Source organism: Vulpes vulpes, chromosome 14 (assembly GCF_048418805.1).
Source record: "Vulpes vulpes isolate BD-2025 chromosome 14, VulVul3, whole genome shotgun sequence".
In the NCBI taxonomy this organism is placed as follows: Eukaryota; Metazoa; Chordata; class Mammalia; order Carnivora; family Canidae; genus Vulpes; species Vulpes vulpes.
In genome coordinates this window covers 71,951,360-71,977,488 of record NC_132793.1, presented here as the reverse complement: position 1 = coordinate 71,977,488, position 26,129 = coordinate 71,951,360, and the positions used below count along the sequence as shown (strand labels likewise).

The window sequence follows — 26,129 nt, the reverse complement described above, 5'->3', positions numbered from 1 at the left end:
CTGACAAGCACCTGGGAGTCTGGAGATGGTTCTTAGAAGCTTGGAAAAAGTAATGGCCCACGCCAAGGGCAGCAGGAATGTGAGAGCAGCTGAGACAAATGAAGGGAAAAGAGGAAATACAAGCTTGAGGTGAGTGTGTCCGATGGGCATAGCATTTAAAAGCAGAAAACCCTGGCTTGGTTGAATTTGTAAAGAAAGACAAAGCTTGTCCTGTATCCTACAATTCCAGGTGGGTGTCATTCACCGTCAGTGCCTCTATCTGTCACATTCTGAGCCGCCCTAATTAGTAGGTGGTTAATAGGCCATTTCTGTTGCCGTTGGCTTTATCTCACCACATGTGCATCCTGAGAGAGAGCGTGGCAGGGCCGGGCCTTCCGTCTGCCGCAAGCTGTACACATCTGCTCAGGGGTGGGTGGGTGGGCAGGCAGGGTCTTGGGGTGCAAACCCCAGGGACGGTCGATGCGAGGCAGTGGGCTGAACCCTGGAGATGGATGGCATCAGTTCTTCCTGGCCCAGGCCCAGACCAGTCCTCCTGGTTTTCTTGACCCCCTCTCCTGCATCATTTCTTCTGACCCAGGGGAGCTGCAAACACCTCTGCAGGCATTAATCTGAGGCTCTCAGCTCTTTTAGGCCAGAGTGTTGTTGAAGAGTTGGGTATCGTGGATCTCTTTTTTGGCTCTGTGTAGGTGACCTGTATCTGCCTCTGAACACTTGAGGGTGGGGGGAGAAGGCCTCGGGGTGCAAGTGAACAAACTCAGTACTTGGAAGGAAGGACGGAAACTGTTACTTCAAAATATTACTGCACCGGGGCACAAAACTGTGTGTTGTTCGTGGCGTGTGAGGTGACAGAGATAGTTGGAGAACAGTTGAAATGCGTTGCATTGACCAGACCGATCAGGAAATGTTTCAGTCAAGTCAAAAAGTTGGTCTGCTTTTAAGACTTGTGGGCTCTTCTACGTTCCACTGGCACAAGTTACATACATGTCCACTCATTCATTTGCCAAGCTCAGGGGCATCTTGCAGACTTAGAAATTTATTTTAGGACCCTAATTTCTTCCCATCATTACCAAGATTAACTCACATTAAATCACCCAGCAGAACCTGGACAAGCATCAATAACTTTTTTCCCCTTATATGATTTGCTTTTCATTAAGGGCTACGTGAAGAGGAGAAACTCAATTATTTTTAGATAAAAAGTTCGATTAACTGGAACTCTGTATATTTGCCAGCCATCTGGTTCAGTCACAAACACCCTGGGGATCCTGAACATATTTGCAATGGAAAAGAATTTGAACTTGAACGACTTTTAAATTGGGACATAAAATGTGGCAACCAAGACTGTACACAGATACTTAGCAAGGACTAATGAATACATCTATTTTGAGCCTTATGCTCCATGATGTTGTTTTTTTCTTCAGAGGGATTGCAAACACTTGTGAATATTGAGTTAAAAGCTCGTTGCCTAAAATTAAACCGTACCTGCAAAATAGATTTTGAATTAATCTGTTCACTAACCAAACTGCACTTATCTCCACTGAGGGACTGAGCCTTTCCTCACACAGGCCCAGACAACAAGGTCTCAGGATTGTCATTTAATGATATCACAGAACTTTCATGCATATAACTGACAGTGAACAGTTTTGAGACAGTTGGCTCTAATTCTAAACCCCAGAGGGAGGATCTTTGATCAATGAGAAAAAAGCTTCCCTTGCTACAGGAGGCTATGCTAAGCCAGGAAAAAAAAATATTTTTGGTTTGGGTGTCACTCATCTTATATTTTGCGGAACTTCAGTCAGTTCAGCCCATGAGAAAATTTGCAGAGCACATGGATGCATACATTTTACATTGTATTTGACTTTACAATTCAATAATTGTTTGTAAAAACGTATTTGTTAATTTTGGTAATCTTTTTTGAAAAATACATTGTCAAGGACAAAAATCATTGTGTCTATTAGAAATATGGGTACAACTTACAGGGCTCAAATTTTGACTGTGAGGCAAGAACTGTTTAAGCCTTAAGCTAATCATCACCAGACTAGAGAAGGAATGACTTGCTTCGTACAGAGCATGGCATATAGTAGACTAAAGGGTAACCATTATATGCTTTAGGCTCGGGCCTTTGGACAAAATTGCTATTTGATAGACTGAGCTTGCAAAAGAAATCACAAATGATGAGTGTGATTTTACTGATGATGAATATAGCATTTTTTGATCACTTAGTAATGCCAGAGTATAGCATTTATTGAACACTTAGAAGCACTTACCCACATGAACTGGTTTAATTAACAAATAATCTTATCCAATGGGATAAATGCTGAGATGAGTTTCTTTCATAATTGAAGGCACTCTGAAAAAGACTGCAACAGATTAAAGATTAGGGTTGGGTAAAATATCCAGGGACTTCTTGACTGAGGCCCATGGCGGTGGCTGGCTTAGGGAGGAGCATCCCCATCCAGCTCTGGTGGACGTTAAGGTAGGAACTTGGTTGCGGCCATCTAGCAGAAATAATGAAGGTCCACTGGGGAACCTTTCCTTCCCCTTCTACTCAGACCTTCCACATTGTAATAAAAAAAGTCAGGCAGTTCTCAAAAAAGCCACTACTGCCTATGTTGGGGATGTAGGGAAATGTGTGATGTGTTTTGAGTTGTTATGATGATTAGAAGGGAGTAAGTAATCTCTAGCAATGAGTGTCTTGAAGGGTGAGGGATGTTAAGTGTCCTGAGAGGTGAGATAATCCCATAGAGTAAAGAATTACTTTATCTGAAATGCCCATGACACTTCTCGAGCAACATTGGAGGTAATTCGGGTCCTCAACAAGAAATATCAAAGGTGGCTTGATAGTGGCAAAACTGGAGTAGAGGATGACATGGGGGCTGGGGGTGGGTAGGAGTGTTTAGAATTAAATATGAAATGTTTATTCCATTTTTTGGGGGGGGGAAATTGTGATGCTCCAATGCAATAACATTGTGGCACATTGCTTTGTTAAATAACCTTTGTGTAATATACCTTTGCTGTGGAGACTCGAGAAGTAGTTTTACTAGGCCTGTGAACTGATTGATCACAGATAGTTGAGATCATCAAGACAACAGACTTTTTAAAATTGATGTTTTTGATAATTTGCATAGAAGTGAAGAACTTTGGTAGCCTCAGATCAATACCGTATGCTTGTAAATGTTAGAGTTTTTTGAAGGCTTCTGTATATGAAGAGTCATTAAATATTTACATTTCAGATAAGAGTAAGATTTAATCATATTTGCTGTGTTTTATTTATCCTTGTATCAGTTCAAACAAGATTGGAGGGAATTTATTTACATTACGTGTCAAAACTGACTAGTGCAATAAAGCTTTAGCCAGTAAGATGCAGGCATTTCTCTAGACTACTTGTCACCTGAGAGCTTTCTTCCATGGACTCTATAAAACATAGGCCGCAGTCTCTAGACACTCTTAAGCAGTTTACTGGCTCAGTATTTCTGTTTCCAAAGTACATCCTAAATAGTGTTCTCGCACCAAACCCTCTGAACTCTGATACCTGGACTTTCCTCCACAGAGGCTTTAATGTGGAGTCAGTTCTCAATGATTTGTCATACTTCGGTGACTTCCTGTGTCTTTTTTGGTATGAAGTAACTGCAGTTATATGGTTAGTGCACCTTTCTAATGAATGCTTATTCTTTTTAATCCAGCCAGCCAACTGGTTATCATTCTTTTTTAAAATTTAGAATTAGTATTTCCACTAGAGAGGATGCAAAATAGAACTTTCTTTTGCATAGGAAGTATTCTGATAGGAAGTCTTTATGTCTTTAGCCCCTAATCTTTCCTTTGTTTTGTCTAAAGTTAAGGATGGAAGGGGTAGGCCTTTATCACTTTTGTCAATACCTGGCCGCTGGCCTCAAGTAGCTATACCAGACCCATAAGCCAATTAGGAAATCACATGTAGTTTTATTAATAGCATAGCTTTTACATTTTATAATTTGTAGAATTAATGAATTAGTGTATTAAGCATCTAAATAAAATCTATAATCTAATTTTTTTAAAGATTTTATTTATTTATTCATGAGCCACACAGTGAGAGGGGAGGGGTGCAGAGACACAAGCAGAGGGAGAAGCAGGCTCCATGCAGGGAGCCTGACATGGGACTCAAACCCAGGACTGCAGAATCAGGCCCTGGGCTGAAGATGGTGCTAAACTGCGAGCCACCTGGGCTCCCCCTATAATCTAATTTTTAGTTAGAAATTTGACCTATGCAGATCTATAATAGAAAATATGATATGATAAAACAAAATTTAACAGTGATTCCACCTTCTCTGAGTAGTTAGGTTATGAGTGAGTTTCACTTTTTGAGTGCTTGTCTGTATTTTCTGGTGTTTTTACTACAAATATGTATTAGTTTATGATAAAAGCATTACTTTTCACTTTGCATCTGTAACACTATGTTAGACTTTGAGGTGAAGTATTATTAAAATAATATTGTCTGTGCTTTTGGAAAAGTATAATTTAGCATATTGACCAAGAGATTATGCAGATAAAAATTTAAATAGTTATGTATTAAAGATTTACATAGTGACAACGTGAACAATAAAGATACTTCAAGGTAATATGTAATGATGAGTGATAATGAACTTTATGCCTTTAAGTAATCTCATTTAATTACGAGAAAAATGAAGTTGTAATGTTGGAATCGTGATTCCTTTTTTCAGATGAGGAAACAAAGGCCTGTTTCTCTGCTTGACTTGTGAGACTATGTATAGACGCTAATATAAGAAGAGCTAATACTTAGAGTGCTTACTATGTGCCAGGAGCTGTTTCATCATTTTCCATGAGGTTAAATATGGTGCCGTGGTTACAAGGGCAGCTCTTTGAACCATCTGCTTTATTTAAATCTTTATTTTGCTACTTCTAAGAAGCTTTGTGATGTTGGCAAGTCATTTAACCTCTCTGGACCTTTTTCTCCTTGTAAAAATGTAGGTAATAATACATATAGGGCTAAGTGGATTAAACAAATTGTATATGTAAAGTACTTCCAATATAATATGGTATACTGTGTTAGCTAGTACCAAAATATATTAACTCAATCAAATTCTATAACCCTATGAGGCAGGGCTTGATGAAATCATTAATATTAATATCTCTACTTTTAGATGGGAGGAAACCAAGACCAAGAAATATTATATGATTTCCCCAGAAACATCTATGGCAGAGCTAGGGTCAAACTGCTGTAACGTGCCTCTGGTATCAGTGCTCTTACCTACTGTATGGATCTCTGTCTTTAGACTATAAATAGACCAATATCTTTCATTTGGTGAGTGAATTAGTGATAAAGTATGAAGGAATGCATGCCATGGAATAAGCATGCTTTTGGAAAATGGCAGTATTTCTATATTTTAATGGATACTCTTAGAAGTTTGAAAAGTGGACAGTTGTCTCTGGTACTCTATTTTAAGTGAACCATATGTCCTTACTCAGGGCAGGGATAGAATTCTTTCTCTTCTCTTCATTTCCTTTTTCTCTTATTCTTTATATCCCCTCCATCTCTGTACCCCCAATCCTCTTATCTTTCTTACTGGCAATGTGTTGGCTTTTTTTTTTTTTTTTTGGTCTGCATGTCCATGTTTGTAAAGTAAAGCTCATGGTGGACATAGGAATAGGACTTTTTTCTGAGATATAACTGGAATCTCAGAGGCCATTGACTTCAACATGTAGTTTCTTGTCCCCAAAATGTTCTCCACAGTTACTGTTGTAATTCTTGAATATCAGTACTTTAGATAGGATAGAGTTTAATTTCAGGAGTACATATAAATGGCTTCAAGTAATTTTTATAGAAGGAGTGACAATAATAGGTCAGGCAGGTGGAAAAATAGCCTATTAGTTACACATATGCTGACATGATAGGGACCATCACTAGAAGAAAAAGCAAATCGAATGAATTAAATATCTATATTTGAAGTATATTATAAGGTCAATACATTAAAATGAATTATATTGGCCTAAAATTAATTTTAATTGTGAGGTATAGATATCAAATGAATCATGCGTTGATTGAATGGCTTCAGTTTTTCATCTTAAATCTCTTAAGGCAGGTTATCAGGAGCACCTGGGTGGGTGAGTTGGTTGGGTGTCTTGTCTCTTTGTTTCAGCTCAGGTCATGGGGTTGGGCTGGCATTGGGCTCTGTGCTTGGTGCCGGGGTCTGCTTGGGACTCCCTCTCCTCCCACATTTCTCTCTCTTCCTTTCTCAAATAAATGAATAAATCTTTAAAAGAAAAGAAAGGGCTGGTGGTTCTCAACCTGGGCTGCATATTAGCATTGACTGGGGTTGAGAGAGTGGTTTAAAAATTCCCAAAGTCCATATTGCACCTGTCACCATAATCTGCTGGGGACAGAGCTCAGTGTTTTTCTAAAGTTCCCCAGTTGATTGCAATATGCTGAATACAGTTCCCTTAACAGATTACTAAATTTTCATGTACATTGAACTTAAAGGTTGGCTTTTAAAACATTTTTTGACATTTTAAAAATTTTTAACAGATTTTATTTCTTTATTTGAGAGAGAGAGAAAGAGAGAGTGAGAGCACAAGCAGGGGGAGAGGCAGAGGGACAAGCAGACTCGAGGGACAAGCAGACTCCTGGGACAAGCAGAGTGTAGAGCCCCACTCAGGACTTGATCCCAAGACACTGAGATCATGACCTGAGCCAAAGTCAGACACTTAATCAACTGAGCCACCCAGGCGCCCCTAAAAACATTATTTCTATCAGAATGACAGAGTTTGCTTCTCAGTCACTTGAAATTTGGCTCTCATCAGAAGATTAAGTATCTTCCCATGGAATAAGGATCTTCCTTTTGGTGGAACTCAAACACAGGAAGAACCGTAAAGGACTTTATTTGTCTTTTCTCTGGGCTCACGGCAATCATCACACATGAATGTGTTTATTTATCAGAATAATAAATGAGTGGTTCTGCAAGCTTCATTTTAGATTCACATGCAAGATTCTCAGCATCTTCAAAAAAGAGCCTTTCAGAGACTCTAAAACCTCAAACTCAATTGCTTTTTATCTTTTTCTGCTCTCTACATACATGAGTTTTGACAGGCCGAATTTTCATTGACCAAAATCAAAAGGAGAAACATTTTAAAACAAATTTTTAAAACCCAGATATTTCAAGCAGGATAAAGAGCTGATGATTGGGCCCATTCCTTAGCAAGAAAAGAATGAGAATAAAATACTCTTAGAATCCTTTTGCCATCCAAGAATCTCACGTTTGTTATTAAACGTGAATAGGTTTTCATTGTTAGGTAATGAAGAATCTGAGCTTTCTCTCCACCTTGTAAGTATTTCCCTAAATAAACAGAGCTCAGCCTGTAGTCAGATACCAAATAAATAAAGAGCCATCTTTTAATAGCCGAAGCATGTGATGCTCCACAACCCCAGTGGACAGAGAAGAGCTGAGAAGGAAAATTGGTTGATTTCAAGAAACACACGGAATCACCCTCTGGGATGACCCAAGTTGTTTCAGATGATGAGTGGCTATGGAGGTGACAAACTTTATTGGCCAAAAAGAAATATAGAGAAAATAAGTAAGCTTTGTTTGCTTCTTAGTGGAAAAAAAAAAATGTGTGTCATGAATTTCCTCCTTAAGATTGGGGTGTGTAGCCTGCTGACAGTTTCCTAAAATACCACCTCCAGAGAAAGAAGTAAAGGCTACAGAGCCATCTTAAGCTGTGCCTCTCGAGAATTCTAAATAGAGAGCTCAAGAAATCAAGACACAAAAGGAAATATCCTTTTCTTACACTTTTGATATCATCTCCTTCTTAGTCCATACTTAATTTCCTCCTACTACCTTATAATCCTTGACTATTTCTAGTTTCCTTGCATATCTGGCCATCCCGGACAGGGGCCATTCTACTCAAGAATGGTCTCAGTATTAGGTATTATCACTTGGTAGGGAACTAAGGGCATCACGTGCAAACAGTTTAATTTATTTTTACTTAACCACTTTGAAATTCCATAGGACCCTTTGATAGTTGTACCAAACGGGCTTTGTATTTGGTTGGGCAATAGTCACATGTAAAATTTGCTGGCAAAGCCGAAGATGGTATTCTTCATCTCTGTCAGAACTTAAACGCTGATTATTTTAGAGATTATTTAGTTTCATATTTACTCTAGGGCTTTCTTCTCCAAGGTTGTGTACTGTATTCCAAATAAGTATGGGAAAAAATTTTATTATTTTATTTTTTATTTTTATTTTTTAAAGATTTTATTTATTCATGAGAGACACACAGAGAGGGGCAGAGACACAGGCAGAGGGAGAAGCAGGCTCCATACAGGGAGCCTGATGCGGGACCCGATCCCAGGACCCCACGATCACGCCCTGAGCCAAAGGCAGATGCTCAACTGCTGAGCCACCCAGGCGTCCTGGGAAAATTTTAAAGTGTACTTTTCTGTTTGAATGTCAATGACTCAAACTGTTTTGAGTGTGTTTGCATTCAAGTCATTATACCAGCATTGACTCTTGTAAGCTAAGAATTGCTTTCTATATGCCAGCGATCTCCAGAAAGCATTCTCCATGTGGAAAATTCAGGGAAGGTATATTCCTTGTTTTGGGGGTATAGGGACTTTACTCTGAAAATAAGCATCTTTCTTTTAGTTCAGTGCTAATAATTGAATTCATAATGCATGTCAAGCATATTAATTTGATCACCACTACCACAGATTTCTGGGATTACTAACCTGCTGAGCAAAATAAATTAAGATTTGAAGCTTATAAAAAGGAAAAAAGCCAATAGATTTTGCAATATACTATTACTGATTTAGCATTACCAAAGACATGCACCTTTTTCTCCCTTAACTTTGCAAAAATAATAGGAAATGGAAATTTTGTTATGTTGTTTGCAGTTTGAACTGAAATGTATCAAAACAAGGATGGGTTAAATGTCTTTTCTTGAAATAATGTATTTGTAGAGTTTGACCAAAGAATAATAGCTAAGATTCTACAACTCAGACGAATCAAGATACTGCGGTAACACAAAATTGACTTTTAATGTTTGTTTACCAGTTCATTGTATCTTACAGAAAATGAAAACATTTTTTTTTTTTTTTTTGGTAATACAGATTGGTTCTCCTCAGATTTGTATTCAGTAGGTATTAAATATTGGTTTTTCTTTTAATCAGGTGGTTGAATGACTTTTGAATTTTTCATTTCCTTTGTTGTACATCGTTGCCTCTCTGGCAGTAGTGAGCTATGATACAGTTCACTTCTAAACAAAACTATATCAGTTATCCATTGATTGTTCTTGATGCATTCTACGCTGAAAACTGATAGGTAATTCCCTTTTACTCCTCCCCTCCTTAGTGGTCAGCTATTCCATGAGACCACCCTATTCTGAGCACTGAAATCAAGAAACCCAGTATGGCTGCCAGCAACCAAATTGGAATCTCCTTTGAGACTACTTCTAATTGCCAAAATAATAAGCGATTATATTATTGCATAAAATAAAGCTTAAACAGGTACCGGCCCCCTTCCTATGACAGAAAGTTTAAATTTACAAATACCATATTTGACTAAAATTTACCGTGATAAAATATGGCAGCAGTCATTTAAAGATGGTTTCCAGTGTTAATATGACTTCTTTTCATTCCTATTCCTCCTTTTCATGTGAATCATTTCTTTTTGTCTGTGTTCTCAGATGTTGGTATCTCAGTGAAATTTGCAAATCAACTTTGTTCCTTAAGTGGGCCTCAGTTGTTAGTTATGGACAAAATGATTAAAACAAAATTTCCTAACCCAGACTCCCATCTCATCCCTCTGATGCTCTTGGAACCCAAGTCTGAGGAGCACTTTCTGAATTCGATAGTGTTGTTACTGAGTTTCTTTTAGGAATTGTGTGTATTGGGATAGCTTCTCTTTTTTAGAAATACTCAGTGAGATATGTTGGAAAATGAAGTAGGAAAATAGATATTGGTGGAAAAATGGCAAAATAAGAACATTAAAAATACCCTTACTCAGATAGGAGTCCAAAGGGGCAAGGGGATTCTGATCCTTTGGGGGAAGTCAGAAGATAAAAATTCTGCCCAGCAGTATTCATTCTGTTAATTTTTTTGTTTTTGTGTTTTTTTTTTTTTCTTTTACAAGCATGGAAAAATGGCGTGCAATCAGAATAGGTTTTAATTAGCTAACAGTCACTCCAGAGATTTTGAACAGCACCAATTCCAATACTAGTAAGTATTCAAAAGTTAAGAAATGCTACGATGCTTAAAATATTATAAAGGTAGAGTTCTGCAGCAATAACTGAAATTTACATATCTGCTTCAATAGAAATGTGTTCCCACTTGCATTCCCGATACAATTCTTGTAATGTGGGGCATAATCATTCAAGTATGGGCTTCCTCCAACATGCTAACCCCCATATCTGAGGTGTTAAAGTTGCTATTTTGGAGATAGTCCCCTCTTTAAATAATATATTCATCTTATCCTAGACCATTCAGGTATTTTTAGGTTAGTAGTTTGAGTTCTAGTTGTATCAGCAGTGTCTGAGTTAAACTTTACAATCTCTTTGGATTTATATTTTTGTACAATTTGCATATCCAGCCTAATGTAAAAATGTGCATGCATACATTGTCCTCTTTCAATATTAAAGCATCTGAAATTTCCCAGATACGCTTCAATAAAAGAAATGATCAACTCTTATTTACAATATTTTGTCTAGATAATATATGGATATAATTATGGTTTCATGGGCTTCCAATTGTTCTATACCTTCTACACATGTTAACTCTATATTTATAGAGTAAATTTATTAGAATTATTACAGAGCTTTAAATGCAACCACAATCAATTCAGGAAACAGATTTATTTACTCATGTTCATGGGAGGGAAATCTACATAAAAACATTCATGAAAGCATACCAGCTATGTCATACTTGGATTATTATACTAAATCCCATTTATTAGAACTCATTGTGAAACAATGGGAAACCATGAAATGTAAATTGAATACAAATATTGGTCCCTGCGGGGTCTCAACAGTCATAAAAATATAGGAAAACAGAGCTTTATTTAATATTGGAGCTGCTAATGTCTAAAGTTGTTTTTCTGAAACTGGCCTTACCCTTTCATTTAAAGCCCTGAAGATTTTAGTGTAAACTCTTTGATGGGAGCTTCTGCATTTCATTTAAGCCTAATGATGACCAGCAAGGAAAGTGACATCACTGACCACATTTTCTATATGGAGGAAGGTTTAGAACTACTTTGTTCACTTGTTTCCCCCCACTCACAGGCACCGGTTGGGCTTTCTAGTATGTATACAAAGTAGAATAATAGAAATTTTGAAAGTTGGGTCTATATTTCTTGGTTAGGCAAGTGTATAGTTACTCATTCCTTTTGTGATTTAAACTTTTTTCGTGTAAGGTAAAGAAGGAAATATTAAATAGTTTAAAGTTATTTTTATAGGACAATATATTTCATAGGCTAACATAAAATCAAGCTGCTAAATTTTACAATTTTTCTGTCCAGCAGTTTATCTATATAACTGCCCTGAGTAGATGCTAATGGCTGCTTAGCAGACGGCCTTTAGAATTTAAATATAACTCAGTAAAGCTACTCAAAAGATTTAACAATTTTTCTCAGGTACATGTCATTTTAATTAAAAGAAGATAGGAGTCTCTCATTGGTTAAATATTATCTGCTTATTTACGTTTCATACTTCATATAAATGGGGTTATTAAGGAGTTTTAACTGTGCTTGTTATTATGCATTGGAGTCCATATGAATTTTTTTTTTTTGGTCAAAAAGGCAGGATTTTATAGACTAAAACATTGTTTATTGCAGACTTGAAATATTATCCTTTAGAAAAGTGTAGCTTGTTCCCTTGTGAAACTGAGTTTTGTGCAACCTCTCGGAATCTCAGTTTATGTAAAGAAGCCTGTATTTCAAATCTGTTGCTCTAATTTGTATATTGTAGTGCATTTCAAAATTGTACAAATGTGTAAAATTTGTGCTTGTGGAAGCTGCTGCTCCAAGTAGCTGTACTTTCCTCAATTTAATCCTAGCAAACCTCAAGCTATTGCATGCCCCGTTCATGAAAGGATACTTCACTGGGATGATGTAGCCTAAACAGTTGGGCTCTAAAGCCTCCTTAATATAGCGCTTCCCTTAAAATTATATTAATTTATAATATATATTGAATGATAGCTTTACAAAAACAAATCAATGAATTGGTCTTTATGAAAATGACTCTTTACAGTAAGTAAAAAAGGGTTATCACAGTTTTGGTAACTTGCATGAGTTCATATTGAAAAAAAAAAAAAAACAACAACCTTTCACATGTTCTTAATGACTTTAAAACTGATGTGCTCCAGGGGCACGCTCAGTTATATGCTCTGAAGCAGTAGACACCGTACAGCTTATGCTTTTTATCTGGGAAACCCACGAAGCGCACCGCAGCCTCTGTAGGACTGCAGCGCCTTCTTGGCCTAGAGATGGGGTAGCGGACGCTGCCATCGGCCAACCAGCCCGCATCGCAGCGGTCATATCCCAGAAGTTTCCAGGCAGCGAATATCTGGCCCACTTTGGCGATCTGAGCACCATCGTTGAGACAAGCCTGCACTGCTTCATCATAGGTCAGCTTGGTGGGGTGGATAAGGTAGTAAAACCGGCCTGTGGAGAGAAGGGGTGAGAGTCAATGGGCCTGTCTGCAGCTGAGCCCCACAGACATGGAAGGAGCCCAAACCCAAGTGCTTTTCCATGAAGGGGGGGGGGCGGGGGGAGATAGAGCAATGGCTGTCAGGTTTGGGACCATGGGGTTGTCCATTAAACATAGCACCCCTCAGTCATTCTCTGCTAGATGAGTTTTTTCCTTGCCCCTTGCTATGCGTTCAGACATGCCCTTTTACAGCTTTGAAACAGAGAAGGGAAATGACAGATGCAGTTTCTGTTAGCTAATTAGGGACTAAAAGGGCCCTTCTGTAGCACTAGAGAAGACAAAATTCCACGTTAAAAGCAAGAGCTATTTAAATTCTAGCTGTAGCAAGACTGAACCCTCGCACAAGTTTCTGGAGAGGCAAAATTTGAATGTGAAAAGATCAAAACACATTCCTGACATAAAAGTCCATTTAAAAAAAATCAAAAGCCCTCAAGTCCTTTTCACTACAGGTATCAATAAGACATTATTCTGATTCAAAGACTACAGTATGAAAATGCAAAAAATACAGGAAGTCACTTGCCATAAATAATGCAGACTCAGAATGTGAACCCCAGCCTGTTCAGTTCCTAGCAAAGAGGGTGCATTTATTTATTTATTTTTTTTCAGCTTTGCTCCGTGGGAGCCCTGACACCTAACCATTTCTTGATTTCACAAGGAAGAGCGTGTTAGTCTTAACCACTCACTGAATAAAGTTAATTACTGAAATGCCTTTAATGTATATTAAATATGCCTACAACGTATAAAGTGCGACATCCATTGGCTGACGTGCTACATTGATTGAAGATTTTCCCAGACTTTGAGGCTCATGTGGAGTGTAATCAGACTCTCTTGTCTGATCACAGATTGTTATGGGCTGCCTCTTTGCCCTCCATCACATACGGGTTATGGAAGTATACATTCGAGCTTGCCAAGTCTTTCTAGACTAAGACAATGTGATTTGAAGGAAAGGCCGAGGCCCCTGCAACATTAGTTAGAGGTCGGCTCTATCATCCATACCACAGGGAGGTCCGCAAAGTCTACAGCACAGGAGGAGTCAACAGAAGTTTTGTTGGAACATAGCCACAGCCATCGCTTTAATACTGCTTGTGGCTGTTTTGCATGACAGTGTATGGAGCTACATTGAGTAGTTGCAACAAAGACTGTGTGGCCCACAAAGCCAAAAGTATTTATCACCTGGCCCTTTTCAGAAAGTTCGGCCATCCCCTGTCCCTTGCTATTTTTCCCAAAGCATGTCCCCAGGGAACTAGAATATAAAACGACAGGGCCAGGGTTTGCTTTAGGAGTGTGCGACCTGTGCAGTTACATGGGGCCCCACGCTTGTTTAATATGCTGCTGTCACCATCTTAAAATCCTTGATTTTTGATCATGGAACCCACATTTTCATTCTGCACTGGGCCTCACAAATTACACAGCTGATTCTGGACAGAGCAAGACAAGGTTGGGAGTTATGGTGAAGGTGATAGATCAAGTCATCAACACGGAGGCCACCTGGATCTCTCTTCTTCCACTTTTGCCTCCAGTCCTATTGCTACTTATTTATTTTTTGCAAAGTTCTCTTTACTCTGAGCTCTCTCTTTATTGTGCATTTGGTTGATCAACTATGAACATACTTGACTTTGTAATTTAGAGCAAGAGAGCGTGACATAGAGGCTGGTCTCACTTTAGTTGAGAACTCTGTAGCCCAGGGCCTACGTGTCTATCACACGCAGTGGCGGCAAGGTGTTTGTCAATAAGAAAGAGACCCCGTAACAAGTTTGCAATTTAAACTGTGTTTTATAATTACAATCGGATGCCACGAACCTAGGAGTAGTGGAAATACGCATTTTTGCTTAGGGGGATTTTTTAAAAATTATGAATGTTACAGAACTTTGCATCTTTTCAAACTGAGGGCAACACGTCAAGGCCACATTCTGTTCTTTTTTTCCTTAAGTAGGTAGGATTAAAAATTGAGTGTTCCATTACAATACGTATTGATCCCCTGGACAGGAAAGAAGGCAGTGCAGTTAGTGGCTTACCATTGAAGTTAGATGTAAAACAGAAAACATCGTATCTGCTCTTGTCTTTATCCCAAAACCCGTAGTTCCGGACGCCGGGCACCGTGTTCTGGCCTCCACACGGCTCTCTGGGCTTGGTGATGGGGTACTGCACGGAGCCGTCACTCAGCCAGCCAGCGTTGCACCAGTCCAGCCCGCCCCGCCAGGCCTCGTACAGCTGGTCGAAGGAGGCGATCACAGCATCCTGGTCCAGGCAAGCCTGCTGCGCCTCGTGAAAATTGAGATTGTAGCGCCCCAGTCGTGGAAAGTAGGGGAACACCACACCTGTCCAAAGGAGAGGCCAAGGGGTTAGTGGTGCAGTCAGTAAGGACCAGGAGCAAATGCCACTTGACTGGTGAAAAGGCAATAAAATCTCCATCAGGTCAAGTTAGAGTTTATGGTCACCTTACGGTGGTTTCTCATGGTCCCTTTCACCTACGAACAGCCTCTCAGCTCCAAGCATCTCACAGTTAGCTATGGGGTTTATCTCAGTGATTGGTCCTTTTGCCAAGAGCTCAGTTCAAGCCTTACAACTTTCCTTTCTGGAATGATTCATCCACAGGTTATCTTTTTTAAAGAGCTTCCTTGGGAATCTCCCTTCTGCTACTTCTGTTATTAACCCTAAAATGGATTACTACTGAGTCCTTTTCAGTGAGGAAAAAGTCAATATTGAATACTAATGGCGGCAGAGGATATAGAAATCATGCTCAGAGAGAAGTTATTTATTAAAATTCTCCATGTTTTTATTAGTAAGTATTCTAATATAATTAGTAATTAGCTTAGGATAGCCCTTTATATTTCATTTTTTTAAAGATTTTATTTATTTATTTATTTATTTATTTATTTATTTATTTATTTATTGAGTGCCCCTGAGCAGGGGAGGGAGAGGAGGGGGAGAGCGAGAGGGAGAGAGAATCTCAAGCAGATTCTGCCCGTGCTGAGCGCAGAACAGACTCAGGGCTTGATTCCACGCTTCTGAGATCATGACCTCAGCCAAAATCAAGAGTCAAATACTTAACCAACTGAGGCACCTAGGTGCCTGGCTTCCTATAGCCTTTTAAATGTATAAACATATGTGGTAACAAATGAATCAAGTGTAGCTATATACTTCCTTTTACATATGCTCCTAAAAACTGATCTAAGGACTTTTCACTCAGGAGGCTTCCTATTTGGAGAAACTCTAAAGTGAGTTTATCTAAGTAACAGAAACCTAGTTAAGCAGCCTTAGTTCATATTAATAAGAATTGTTTACAGTGAGGCATACCTCACTCCATACTCCATAAAGAGTACTCTGTTAATCTATTTCAACTTCTAGCGTGGTGGCCCTTCTTATTTTTTTTCTGTTCTTGAACAGCACAACTGAAATGAGAACTTTCATTTAAAAATAACTTTTCAGCTTCCATATTCATATGTTGCAAATTGAAACTAGCTTTTGAAAACATTTCTATTGCAAATAGAAAAAAAAACAAAAACAAAAAGCAACCTTCCCAAAGCTTGTCCTGTGCAAGGTAGATACAGAATAAACATTGATTTAGTTAATGCCAAAGAATTGAGCTAAGTATGTGAGAGGGCAAAAACCCTTAACTAATGTGAACATTGTGATTTGGCGCTTGACTTTGCCTGGGAAGATGCAATGGCTTCCCTAAAGCATTCTTTTTGGTCAAATAATCCCTGGAGGTGATTGAGCCATCTCCTGACTTTCTGTGCATTTCCCTTAAAGGATGAGAATTATGTCATAAGAAAGCAATGTTGTATCATTTGCTGGACTTTAACAGGGACCACTGCCTCAAAACATCTCCCCAGAAAAGACAGTTAATTCAGAGTGGTTATTTAAGGTCCTGCCTTGGATTTTTTTTTATTGTAATTAGTAATATTTAATACTTTAGCATGTGGAGGGGCACCTGGGTGGCTCAGTCAGTTAAGCATCTGCCTTTGACTCAGGTCATGATCCTGGGGTGAAGCCCTGCATTGGGCTCCCAGCTTCTCTTTTTCTCTCCCTCTGCCCCACCCTTGCTCATTCTCTCTCTCTCTCTCTCAATAATAAATAAATAAAATAAAATAAAATAAAATAAAATAAACAAATGAAATCTTTAAAAGAATACTTGGAATATAAAAGTTGTCCCACTGACACAGTAATTTGGTGGGTTATATCACAAGTGTTATTTTATGAGACTGCAGACCCTATGCAAGATGAATGTACAATTCACTAATAGTGTAACCAGGACACAGGAAATGTTTTCCTTTTATAAATTGTCCTGGAAGACTCTACAAGAAGAAATTTCAATAGCCTAAATCAAGTCATGTCCACCCAAGGACTCTGCAGGACACGTTTGTCCCTCCAGGGCAGTCCAGCTGGCACCATTCACTAGAGGCAGGGATCCAGGAAGGCTTCCTGATTTCATCCTGCCTTCTCAGGTTCTTGGCTGAAGGATCTGTAAGTTGAATCAGAGCCAAAAGGAAGGAGGAAAAGACTCTCTCAGTTGTCACTGCCCCCTGCAGTGGTGGGGGTGGAGGGGAGCCCGAGATGGTTCTATCTAAGAAGAGCTATTTCCAGGCATCCAGCTAAGAACCCAGTTAGCGCTGGGAAGGAGCTGCTAGAGCTCTCACTGTCCTCTCATGCCTTTCATCCTCATTCCTCAGAACCCCAGCAATGCCAATGAAAAGAAACATATTTAATTTATCCGGAAGAGATTTCTTTGGCAGCTAGACCCGAAGTGAAAGAAAATTCTCAAAGTCTGGAGAGAGAAGCCATTTGGGTAGGATCCTGTTTCCCAAACGTCTCAAGAAGGGAACAGTGGGGAATGTAGGATATTTTAATTTACAATAATTTTCAAGACCTAGACAACATTTCTGGCTTAAATTCACTGTGGTGTTATTTGGTGGACTCTCATGAGCATTAGGAAAAAATTTTCCTGAGTCGTTTGTTCTTGATTAAGCATTGAACGTTCCTGAACCATGGTTGACTCAGTTCCAAATTCAGTGTAATGTATTTTTATTTAAGTTCCTTTCAAATTTAACATAACTTCATGCAAACATTTCTTAAAGTCATAATGAGACCCGATATCGAAACTTCATTATTTTTCAGTTGTAGGAAAAAGTGGTCAACTTATTGTTATATTAATTCAAAACATTTACTTGAATTTTAATTAATGTTTGATGATCACGGAAACACTACATTCCTAGTAAATCAAGATCTATTTCTGAGTCTTAGCCAAGGTTGTAAAAGTTTCACTGTACTGTGCACATTTGGTGTACATATTTCAATAATTAAATGTTTCTTACCAGCAGGGGCATTTCTGGAACTACATGTTTGTTAGTATTTTATTTATTTACTTATTTTACTTCCAGCATGTTAAGATTTCAACATCTAAGGCTGTAATTGCAGAAACCTGTCTCTGTGGAAAAATGTGTACTTCCTGCAGCTGAATTATGGGGAGAATGGTTATTGCTTTCATCCAGCATTACAAAAATACAAGCTAAACTTCCTTCGGTGAAAACGAAGGGCGTGTGATTATTTTCCAAGTATGATTATTTTATACTCATCTGTCAAAATGTAATCAAAAGTTGTTTCTTTTCCTATGAAGGGCTGGTATGCATCACAACAAAGGGAATTAATAAGGATGATCTATTGTAAGGAAAAGAATGTGAGTAGTTTAGTCAGTAGAAATATGTTTTGAAAACACATTATTTAATATTTATAACTGCACAGTCTAATTCATCCTAGTTGTGGGCAAATATCAATTTGTTAGACATCTGAAACATGTTCATACCATGGCCCGTATGAGAGCTAATATAAATTTCAGTAGCTTTAATAATAGAAGGACAGAAACCATGGAGTATAATTTTGCCTTCCTCAGTACTCCTTACAGGGCCTATCAGTACTACACATATCTGAAATTATTTTTCAATTTCTAATAGCTCTCAGACTATATTTTTGTGTATCTGGCCCCATTTTCAATAGCAGAAAACCAATACAATGGGAGATTGGAAGAAAAAGTATTGTTTTTCATATTTTTTATTTATTTGTTGATTGCTGAGATGAATTGTATAGACCAAGTTACTCATTAATTTCTAGTGAGTGGAATCTCTCCGTTATATTCACATAAGGCTAGTCTTGCTGAGTGCTTTTCCTGGCAATGTGGGTAATTGGTAGAAATCAGAAGGTATTACCCAATCAAAGCTTTTATATGAAAAAATTATCCACAGCTAACTCCAGCTCACATGTAGTTTAGTCTTTCAAAAAAGGTTATAATTTTTTTATCAATATTATTCATAAAAGCAATTCTTAAGTCACAGCTAAGAGCAAGGCACTGGGCTCAGTCCTCTAGAATACAGGTTTGGGGAATGGTCTGTTCCTTCAAAGTGCGCATGGTTTGATATGCATTTTATAGATACGTAATACAAATATATATATATATATATATACGTATATTCTGTCTTGAATCCAAGACAGAATAAAATCTTGTAATATATAAATACAAGCCATATAATTTGGACATCTTAAAGAAGAATGATTTCTTTCTAATTGGAAAAATTCTTTGGAGCACACAGCATTTGGTATATATTAAAGGACTAATATAATTTAAAATATTGTACAATTACAGTTGAAAAGGCAGCATAATCATGACATTTAAAATGATATGCTTCCTTGGCCTTATTTACATATGTCGTAAGATTGACGAGGCCTGATGGTCATATATAAGAATGTAACTCATAATGAAAAAAGTCAAAAACTGGGTTTGAGCTAATAAGGAATAACCACAAGATCTCTTTTGCCACATAGCCCTTAAACTCTTAGGTATATAATCGCTGCACCTTGCTCATCTATCCCAGACTATGTGGAAATTATCAAGTCACTTTTCATGTCTATCCTCAGGTTAGCAACTAAGCTTCTTCAAATTTTATTCTACAATGACTATCTTAAATATTTTTTGTAATTTCATTTTACAATAGGAGTCTTTATTGTATATTGCAGCATATGTAGACAAAATAATATGCTATCTGAGGTTTTCTTGAAAATTATTCAGTGGAAGTGGGATTATATAAAATAAGGTGTCTTTATCATGATAATTTTTGAAGCTGGACAATGGCATATAGGGATTCAATATACTAGTCTTTCTAATTTTTCCAAATGTTTGAAATTGGCTATAATAAAGACTTTTATCTCACCCTATTGCCAAAGCTGGGAGCCTTAAACCAGTCCAAGTGGATGCGGACTGTCTGTGGCATCTGTTTTTCAGTTTTCCCTTTGGGGAAAGATCCTCTCCCTTGCTTTTTCATGCTCTCTACCCTTTGGAAGGACCAGGTTCACCTTTCGGGGTCCAAATCAAATGTTGCTTCCTTTGCAGTACTTCCCACAGCCTCCTCTCCATGGCATGCACATTTTGTTTTAGTATTTGAATAGTTTAAACCCATTGTGTCTAACATTCAATCACTTGTAAACTATTTACTGAGCACTAACTGCATTCTTGGCACTTGACTGCCCTCAAGCAGATAGTGGTTAACAGGTGGAGACAGGCAATCTTTACAAAACAAAGTGTGATTAGAGCTACAATGTGGAAGGTGCTGTGAGAATGTCACTGCTGCGGAGTGGAAGAGAAGACACGGGGTAGAACTCTGACCTTATTCTTTGAAGATTTATATTTTTTTTCAGTTGTTCAGAAATGGTTTCCTGTGTATAATGCTCACTGTTAAGATGTTAGCTCTTTCAAGGCATGGCCTCTGGTTAATGACTGTTCCTACCCTTGCTGCAGCACATAAGAAAGATGGAGAAACACTATCTGCAGGGACAGGAATTTAACAGCTCCCATGAGTACCTCAGTTAATGCAGTGGGAACCAAAGACAGTCTGTAGGTTATCACCCAAATAACTTTGGAGCCTCTAAGAATCTCCTGAAGCCAGAAGCTGCCAAAGACTGCTGCCTTTTTAAAGCCTCTGGTCTTCTCCCCATCAGAGAATTTCTCCTTCCTGTAAACCCCTTGATCATAGTGGATAAAAACACATCCAGTGTTCGTCCAATGTTCTTGGTATCAAATTCCAGTTTTAGCTCTGACCACTCGCCATGTTACCTTAGAAAAGGAGTTCTTCCTAAGTCTCATCTGTCAAGGGGCATTACTGAAAGTGAGCGAAACACACAGCACACATGATTACAGCAACCAAGATTTGGAAATCTTCACATCTCCTGGCACCAAAAAGGCACTTATAAAAATATTTATCAGTTAAATTGGTTTCTTGGACACATTTACTTGGCTCATGTGCTAATGGGTCATATGGTCGGGAAGCGTTCCAATAGCAGGGAAAACGTAATGCTTTGGGATGGTGCGGGGCCTAGGCAGGAAAAGTTACCCTTTTTACAGTTTCTACTTCAACATCTCTAATTATGTCTTCAGTACAGTCGTAGAGTACATCCTCCTCTGACATATTGTAAAACTCCTTTTCAAACAAAGCTACAGGAGGCTTTATGCCAAAGCTATTAGCAAGCAGGTATCCAGATGGAATATGGAAGTATCTTATATTCATTGTATATATATTTTTATGGTTTCCTCCTACTTCTGGCAAATTATACTGGTCAATTCGCTTGAAGTTTTCTTTTAAAATAAACAGAGAGAGATAGGAAATATGGCAGGTATACTACATGGGTTTAGGAAATACATAGTCTGTAAACAGAATTTTAGAAGAAAAACTAACCGAACAGATAATATAGTTCAACTTGTTATTCATAGTTGTGAGGAAGCCAGGTGCAACAAGGTAGGTAACTTGCCCCAGTTATGAAACTCATACTGGCAGAGTTGGGACTAACCTAAGAGTCTTGGTTGGTACTACTGGCTCGAGGCTTTGTCCACTGCCTGATGCCCCTTCGATAAAGAAAGTGGGCTGTCATTAACATTTGATTAACTCTTTTCTCTAAGCCAATTACTTTTTTCATCTTGAATAATGCCAGTGATTGTAGATATTAATGTGAGTCAATAAAAACTGGAAGTACAAGGTGACATGTAATCAGGAGCCAAGAACTACAACTAAGAGAGACAAGAGAAAAAAGAGGGACAAGAGAAAGCCACAAGAATGTACTTTGATACTGCAATTTATTAGATACATAAAGCTAATAAATCTCTATGTGATGGGACTCTGTGGGATTCTAAAGGTCAATTTTTCAGTGATAGGCTAGTGGACCAAACAGATTCTTTTCCAAAGGCACAATTTTATTCTAGGACGTGAAAGGATCTTCTAGCAAATACCCAACTATAGTCTATGTGCATAAGGAAGGAAAGTATTCCATCACCACAGCCATAACTCATCCTTCAGTGTAAAGAAACACTGAAATTCATGAATATGAGATGTTTTGAGATACATGAGAAATAAAGAAGAATTTCCCTACTGGTGGGACATATAGAGGGTGGGCTTTGGGCAGTGAGGACACTTTTTATTGTTTAGCGTTCTCTACATTTTGGCTTTGGGACCTATTGAGATTACATACTTAAGAAATAAAATTCCCCCAGAATGCCTAAAATGTTTGGTATTTGGTGTCTAAAAGACTTTGGACCATTAAAAAAGTTTACTTCTTTACTTATTTAAATAAATCTGGAGGGCACTTTTTTGTTAAATTAAGATTTCACAGTTACTTTCTAGAATACAATTACATGTATTTTAGTTAGCAGATGTCCTTCACAAAAGTTGCCATTATTTTGAAACTGAGATAATTTTAGAAGCATAATAAAAATGCATTCAATCTGAATTTCTCAGTAACCATGTCATGAGATTTAAATTTTGAATAGCATAAGGCAGTTTCCAAATATTAATTCAGTTCCACTGCACGTTTCTCCTACTTGCAAATAGCTTCAATTTTGTGTATAACCATTGTGTGTACATTTCAAGTATGAAAGCTGGAACCACTGACAGACTGCAAAATACAAAAGAAAAGAAACAGGCTACGCATGGACTTTTGATTTCTTGCATTATCACTATGGTAACCAGTAGATACTACTCATCATGAAAAATGATTATCATTTCCGAGTTTAACATCATTTAGAGATACCTACCTTGTAACTCTAATGCTACCACAGCAGTATCATCTTCTAATCCTTCAATCACCTCACACTTATATTTCCCATAATCCTCCAGGGTGAGGTCTGCAATCACCAGAGAAGCATCATTTTCACTGCCTCCCTTCAGAAACACTCTACCCTGGTAGCCTCCATAGGCTTTCCTGTGATATCCCATGGAAACAAAAACGTCCACTTCCTTGAGGTAATCTGAAGTTAGCTTGGTCCACTTAATTCGGATCTTGTGGGTTCCTGAGCCAAATGCTGTAGGGTCTCGATAAAATTTACATGGCAGTGTAACATTGCCACCTCTGTGTGAGAACACCTTGGCTTGTTCTGCTTCCACGAGTAGACGAGGGCCATTTTCTGCTATAATTAAAAAAGAAAAAGAGCCATTAATATGCTTTTAGGCTTTGTTTTTTAAATAAAATGAGATAGGCTACCTATACAGGGCATCTGACAAAGAGTATCATCGGGTGATGAGCTTCTCTGTGTTCCTGGACAGTAATCTTTTTTGAACCACATATAAAGGTACCTCTACTAGCTAAAGGGCACCTACAAGGCAGTCATATCTCTTAAACCGCTGAAAAAAAAAGAAGTTTGTTAATTACGATAATTGAAAATTATTGAACATAAAACTCCACAGTCATTGAAGTTTGATAATTTAACAACATTCTATTTTTTCCTACATTTAAATATCAAAAATATAGAAAGACCAAGCAAAATGACAGAGTTTTATGACTCATTTCATCAGTACAGACTAAAAAATTTCAAGGTAGGCAAATTTCTTTTCCCACCTGAGCTTTCTAATACAGTAAATCTGTTTTATTTGCAGTGAGATTATAAAGCAACGTGATCAATTTTCCTCGTACTATTCTAGTCAAAGGACTTAGAATATCCTCACATTCGTAGTTTCCATTCAGATATACACCTGTGATTTGTCATTCTGGAGCATTTCAAGCAGTGTGTGTATGTTTTATTTATTTTCACACAAAGACTAGACATCAGAAAGGTATTTTTAGTCAGTGCTTAAAAAAAAAAAAAAAAGCTCCAGGTTTTGAAATCTATTCCTCAAAACTTAATTGCTGAAAACATATCCAAAGTTATATTTATTTCCTGATTAACCAAATAATTATTTGTTTCTTTGTTCCCATAAATCTCCTACTCCTTGTCTTTGCTTTCTGCTGCATCTTGTTTTATAGTATATCTTATGGCTCCCACTTCTCTTTACCTTGCCCTTTGGTTTCCTCCCTCCCTCCTCCAAAAACGAGATGGCCTTCCAGAGAGCACCGCAATAGCCCAAGACTGCCAAGTCAGTAGGGCTGCATTCTCCAGGGAGCCAGCTGTTCTTGGCTTTCTCTGGGGCTTCCCCTGGTTAGCTTATTATGCTTTTGACCTTGACAAGGTCTCTTGAGGACATGCAAGATTTGAACATGAAAAAGCAATATAAAAACTCCTGGACACACACACACACACCTTCTCATCTATGCACGGTTTCCAAAGCTTGCCAAAAGCTGCTTTTTGTGGAGCTCTGCAGCCCTTCCAGCCTGAGGTAGGTAGGTACTGAGTGAATCTTGGCCACGAATCATTGAGGATTAACAGGTTATGGAGAGCACCCACTCAACTCCAGACAGATCCCATAAGTTACTTATTTAATGGCATACACAGGATTCAGATTTTAAAGAGTATCCAAAAACAGATACCGTGGTTTTATTTTTCACCTACAATGATCAGAATGAGTATTTTAAAATGGCCCCAATTTATGTCAGCTTCAATCCTTAAAAACTGAAAAGTTTAACAAAGCCATTAATGCTCCCACTTGGAATAGATAATAAAATAAGAGGATAATGGCTTCATTAAAATGAATCATAAATCCAGTTCATTAAGCATTTCCTTTAGATTTTATTCTTTACCTTTTTATTTGGGATCATAGAATCATAAGGGAAGCAAGACAAATCTGTCCAACTCTATCCTACCTGTAATCTTCCCTCTACAATACCCCTAATGACTGCATCCAAGTATCCTCTTTCCAGGCGGAGGAAAGTTGCTGTAGTGAAGGGTGCTTGGCAGGTGAGCTTCCAATGCCAAGGCGTGAACTGAGACCTGACACAGAGCTACAGGAGGTTGCATTTTCATGACTCTTGCAAGATTTTTACCATAAAATCAAAACTAATTTGTCCAAATCCATAAGGGATAAGTGGTATTATAGTAATTAGGAACGAAGGTTGCAATGTGATACCTTGTTATAATCTCACCACCTCCATTTACTAGCTCTGTAGCCTTGAGCAAGTTGGGCAGCCTCTAAGTTCTAATTTCTTTATATATGAATTAGGGATAGCATATCTGTCATACATAGCTGATCTAATAGACACATAAGGCACTTAGAACCATGGCTGATCAAAAATAAGTATGCACTCACTGCTAACTCTTCCTACTGCATAGATTTTTTTTACACAGTCTTTCTTTTTTTTTTTTAAATTTTTTTATTATTATTATTTATTCATGATAGTCAGAGAGAGAGAGAGAGGCAGAGACATAGGCAGAGGGAGAAGCAGGCTCCAGGCACCGGGAGCCCGACGTGGGATTCGATCCCGGGTCTCCAGGATCGCGCCCTGGGCCAAAGGCAGGCGCCAAACCGCTGCGCCACCCAGGGATCCCTACACAGTCTTTCTTAAATATGATACTACCTGATAGCATGATTTTGGCATATTATTAACTATCTACTTAGAAAATTTTGAACCCAGTGGGTAAAAAAATACATAAAATGGTACCTGTGTTACAAAGGAAACATAGAAATTATTCTGTGGTTTCACATAATCATAAGGTGTTCCAGAATGACTACAGGGTCTGAGTGCTTCATAAATTAAAGAGTTAAAGCAAAGATCAAAACTCTTGTACAGGGGGCTGAGACTTCTAATTTTTTTCTGTGGTTAACTGTACATCATCTTGTAGTATTTTAAAAGTGTAGGCTTCTGATTTCTCTTTAGGTACTATTTGCTTCTAATCCAAAACTGTGAGTAGATGGTGATTTATGTGGTATAATATTGAGAATAGAGCAGATACCAAAGATTCACTGATTTCCCACAAAATAATTTTTCTAACAAGTCTGCCAAAATGTATAAAATTCTACTGTTCTTATTTTTTTTGTGTGGTGGTGGGTGGGGAGGCTGCAGTGTTGAAGTAATCAGTCCAGAAGTCCATGGCTGAAACTCTAAGAAAGATGTGTAATGTGTGACACATTGGGTGACTGAGGGCTATCAGTGTTCATTAGTCTAAACCCCCAGCATGACGTTGAGAACAATATTTTTTGTCAGTTTGCTTGTTTTTAGAAGTTTGGCACTGCAGATTATACAGCACTGAGCATGGTTGG

At 38.1% G+C, this 26,129-nt stretch overlaps 1 protein-coding gene across 3 annotated transcripts in view; it reads right to left on the bottom strand.

Annotated features, from left to right (window-relative positions):
* Nucleotides 1–10,133: 10,133 nt before the first annotated feature.
* Nucleotides 10,134–26,129, bottom strand: part of HAPLN1 (hyaluronan and proteoglycan link protein 1) — a 77,004-nt gene continuing 61,008 nt past the window's right edge. For 2 of the 3 annotated variants that reach the window (XM_072736865.1, XM_072736864.1), the window contains exons 3-5: nucleotides 22,757–23,128; nucleotides 14,703–15,005; nucleotides 10,820–12,641 (exon numbers count right to left, since the gene is read on the bottom strand). In XM_072736865.1, the coding sequence (XP_072592966.1) occupies nucleotides 12,352–12,641; nucleotides 14,703–15,005; nucleotides 22,757–23,128 (965 nt within the window). In that variant the 3' untranslated portion in view covers nucleotides 10,820–12,351. Of the gene's footprint in view, nucleotides 12,642–14,702; nucleotides 15,006–22,756; nucleotides 23,129–26,129 lie in introns of all 3 variants that reach the window. The other variant, XM_025992935.2, reaches the window with a different exon arrangement.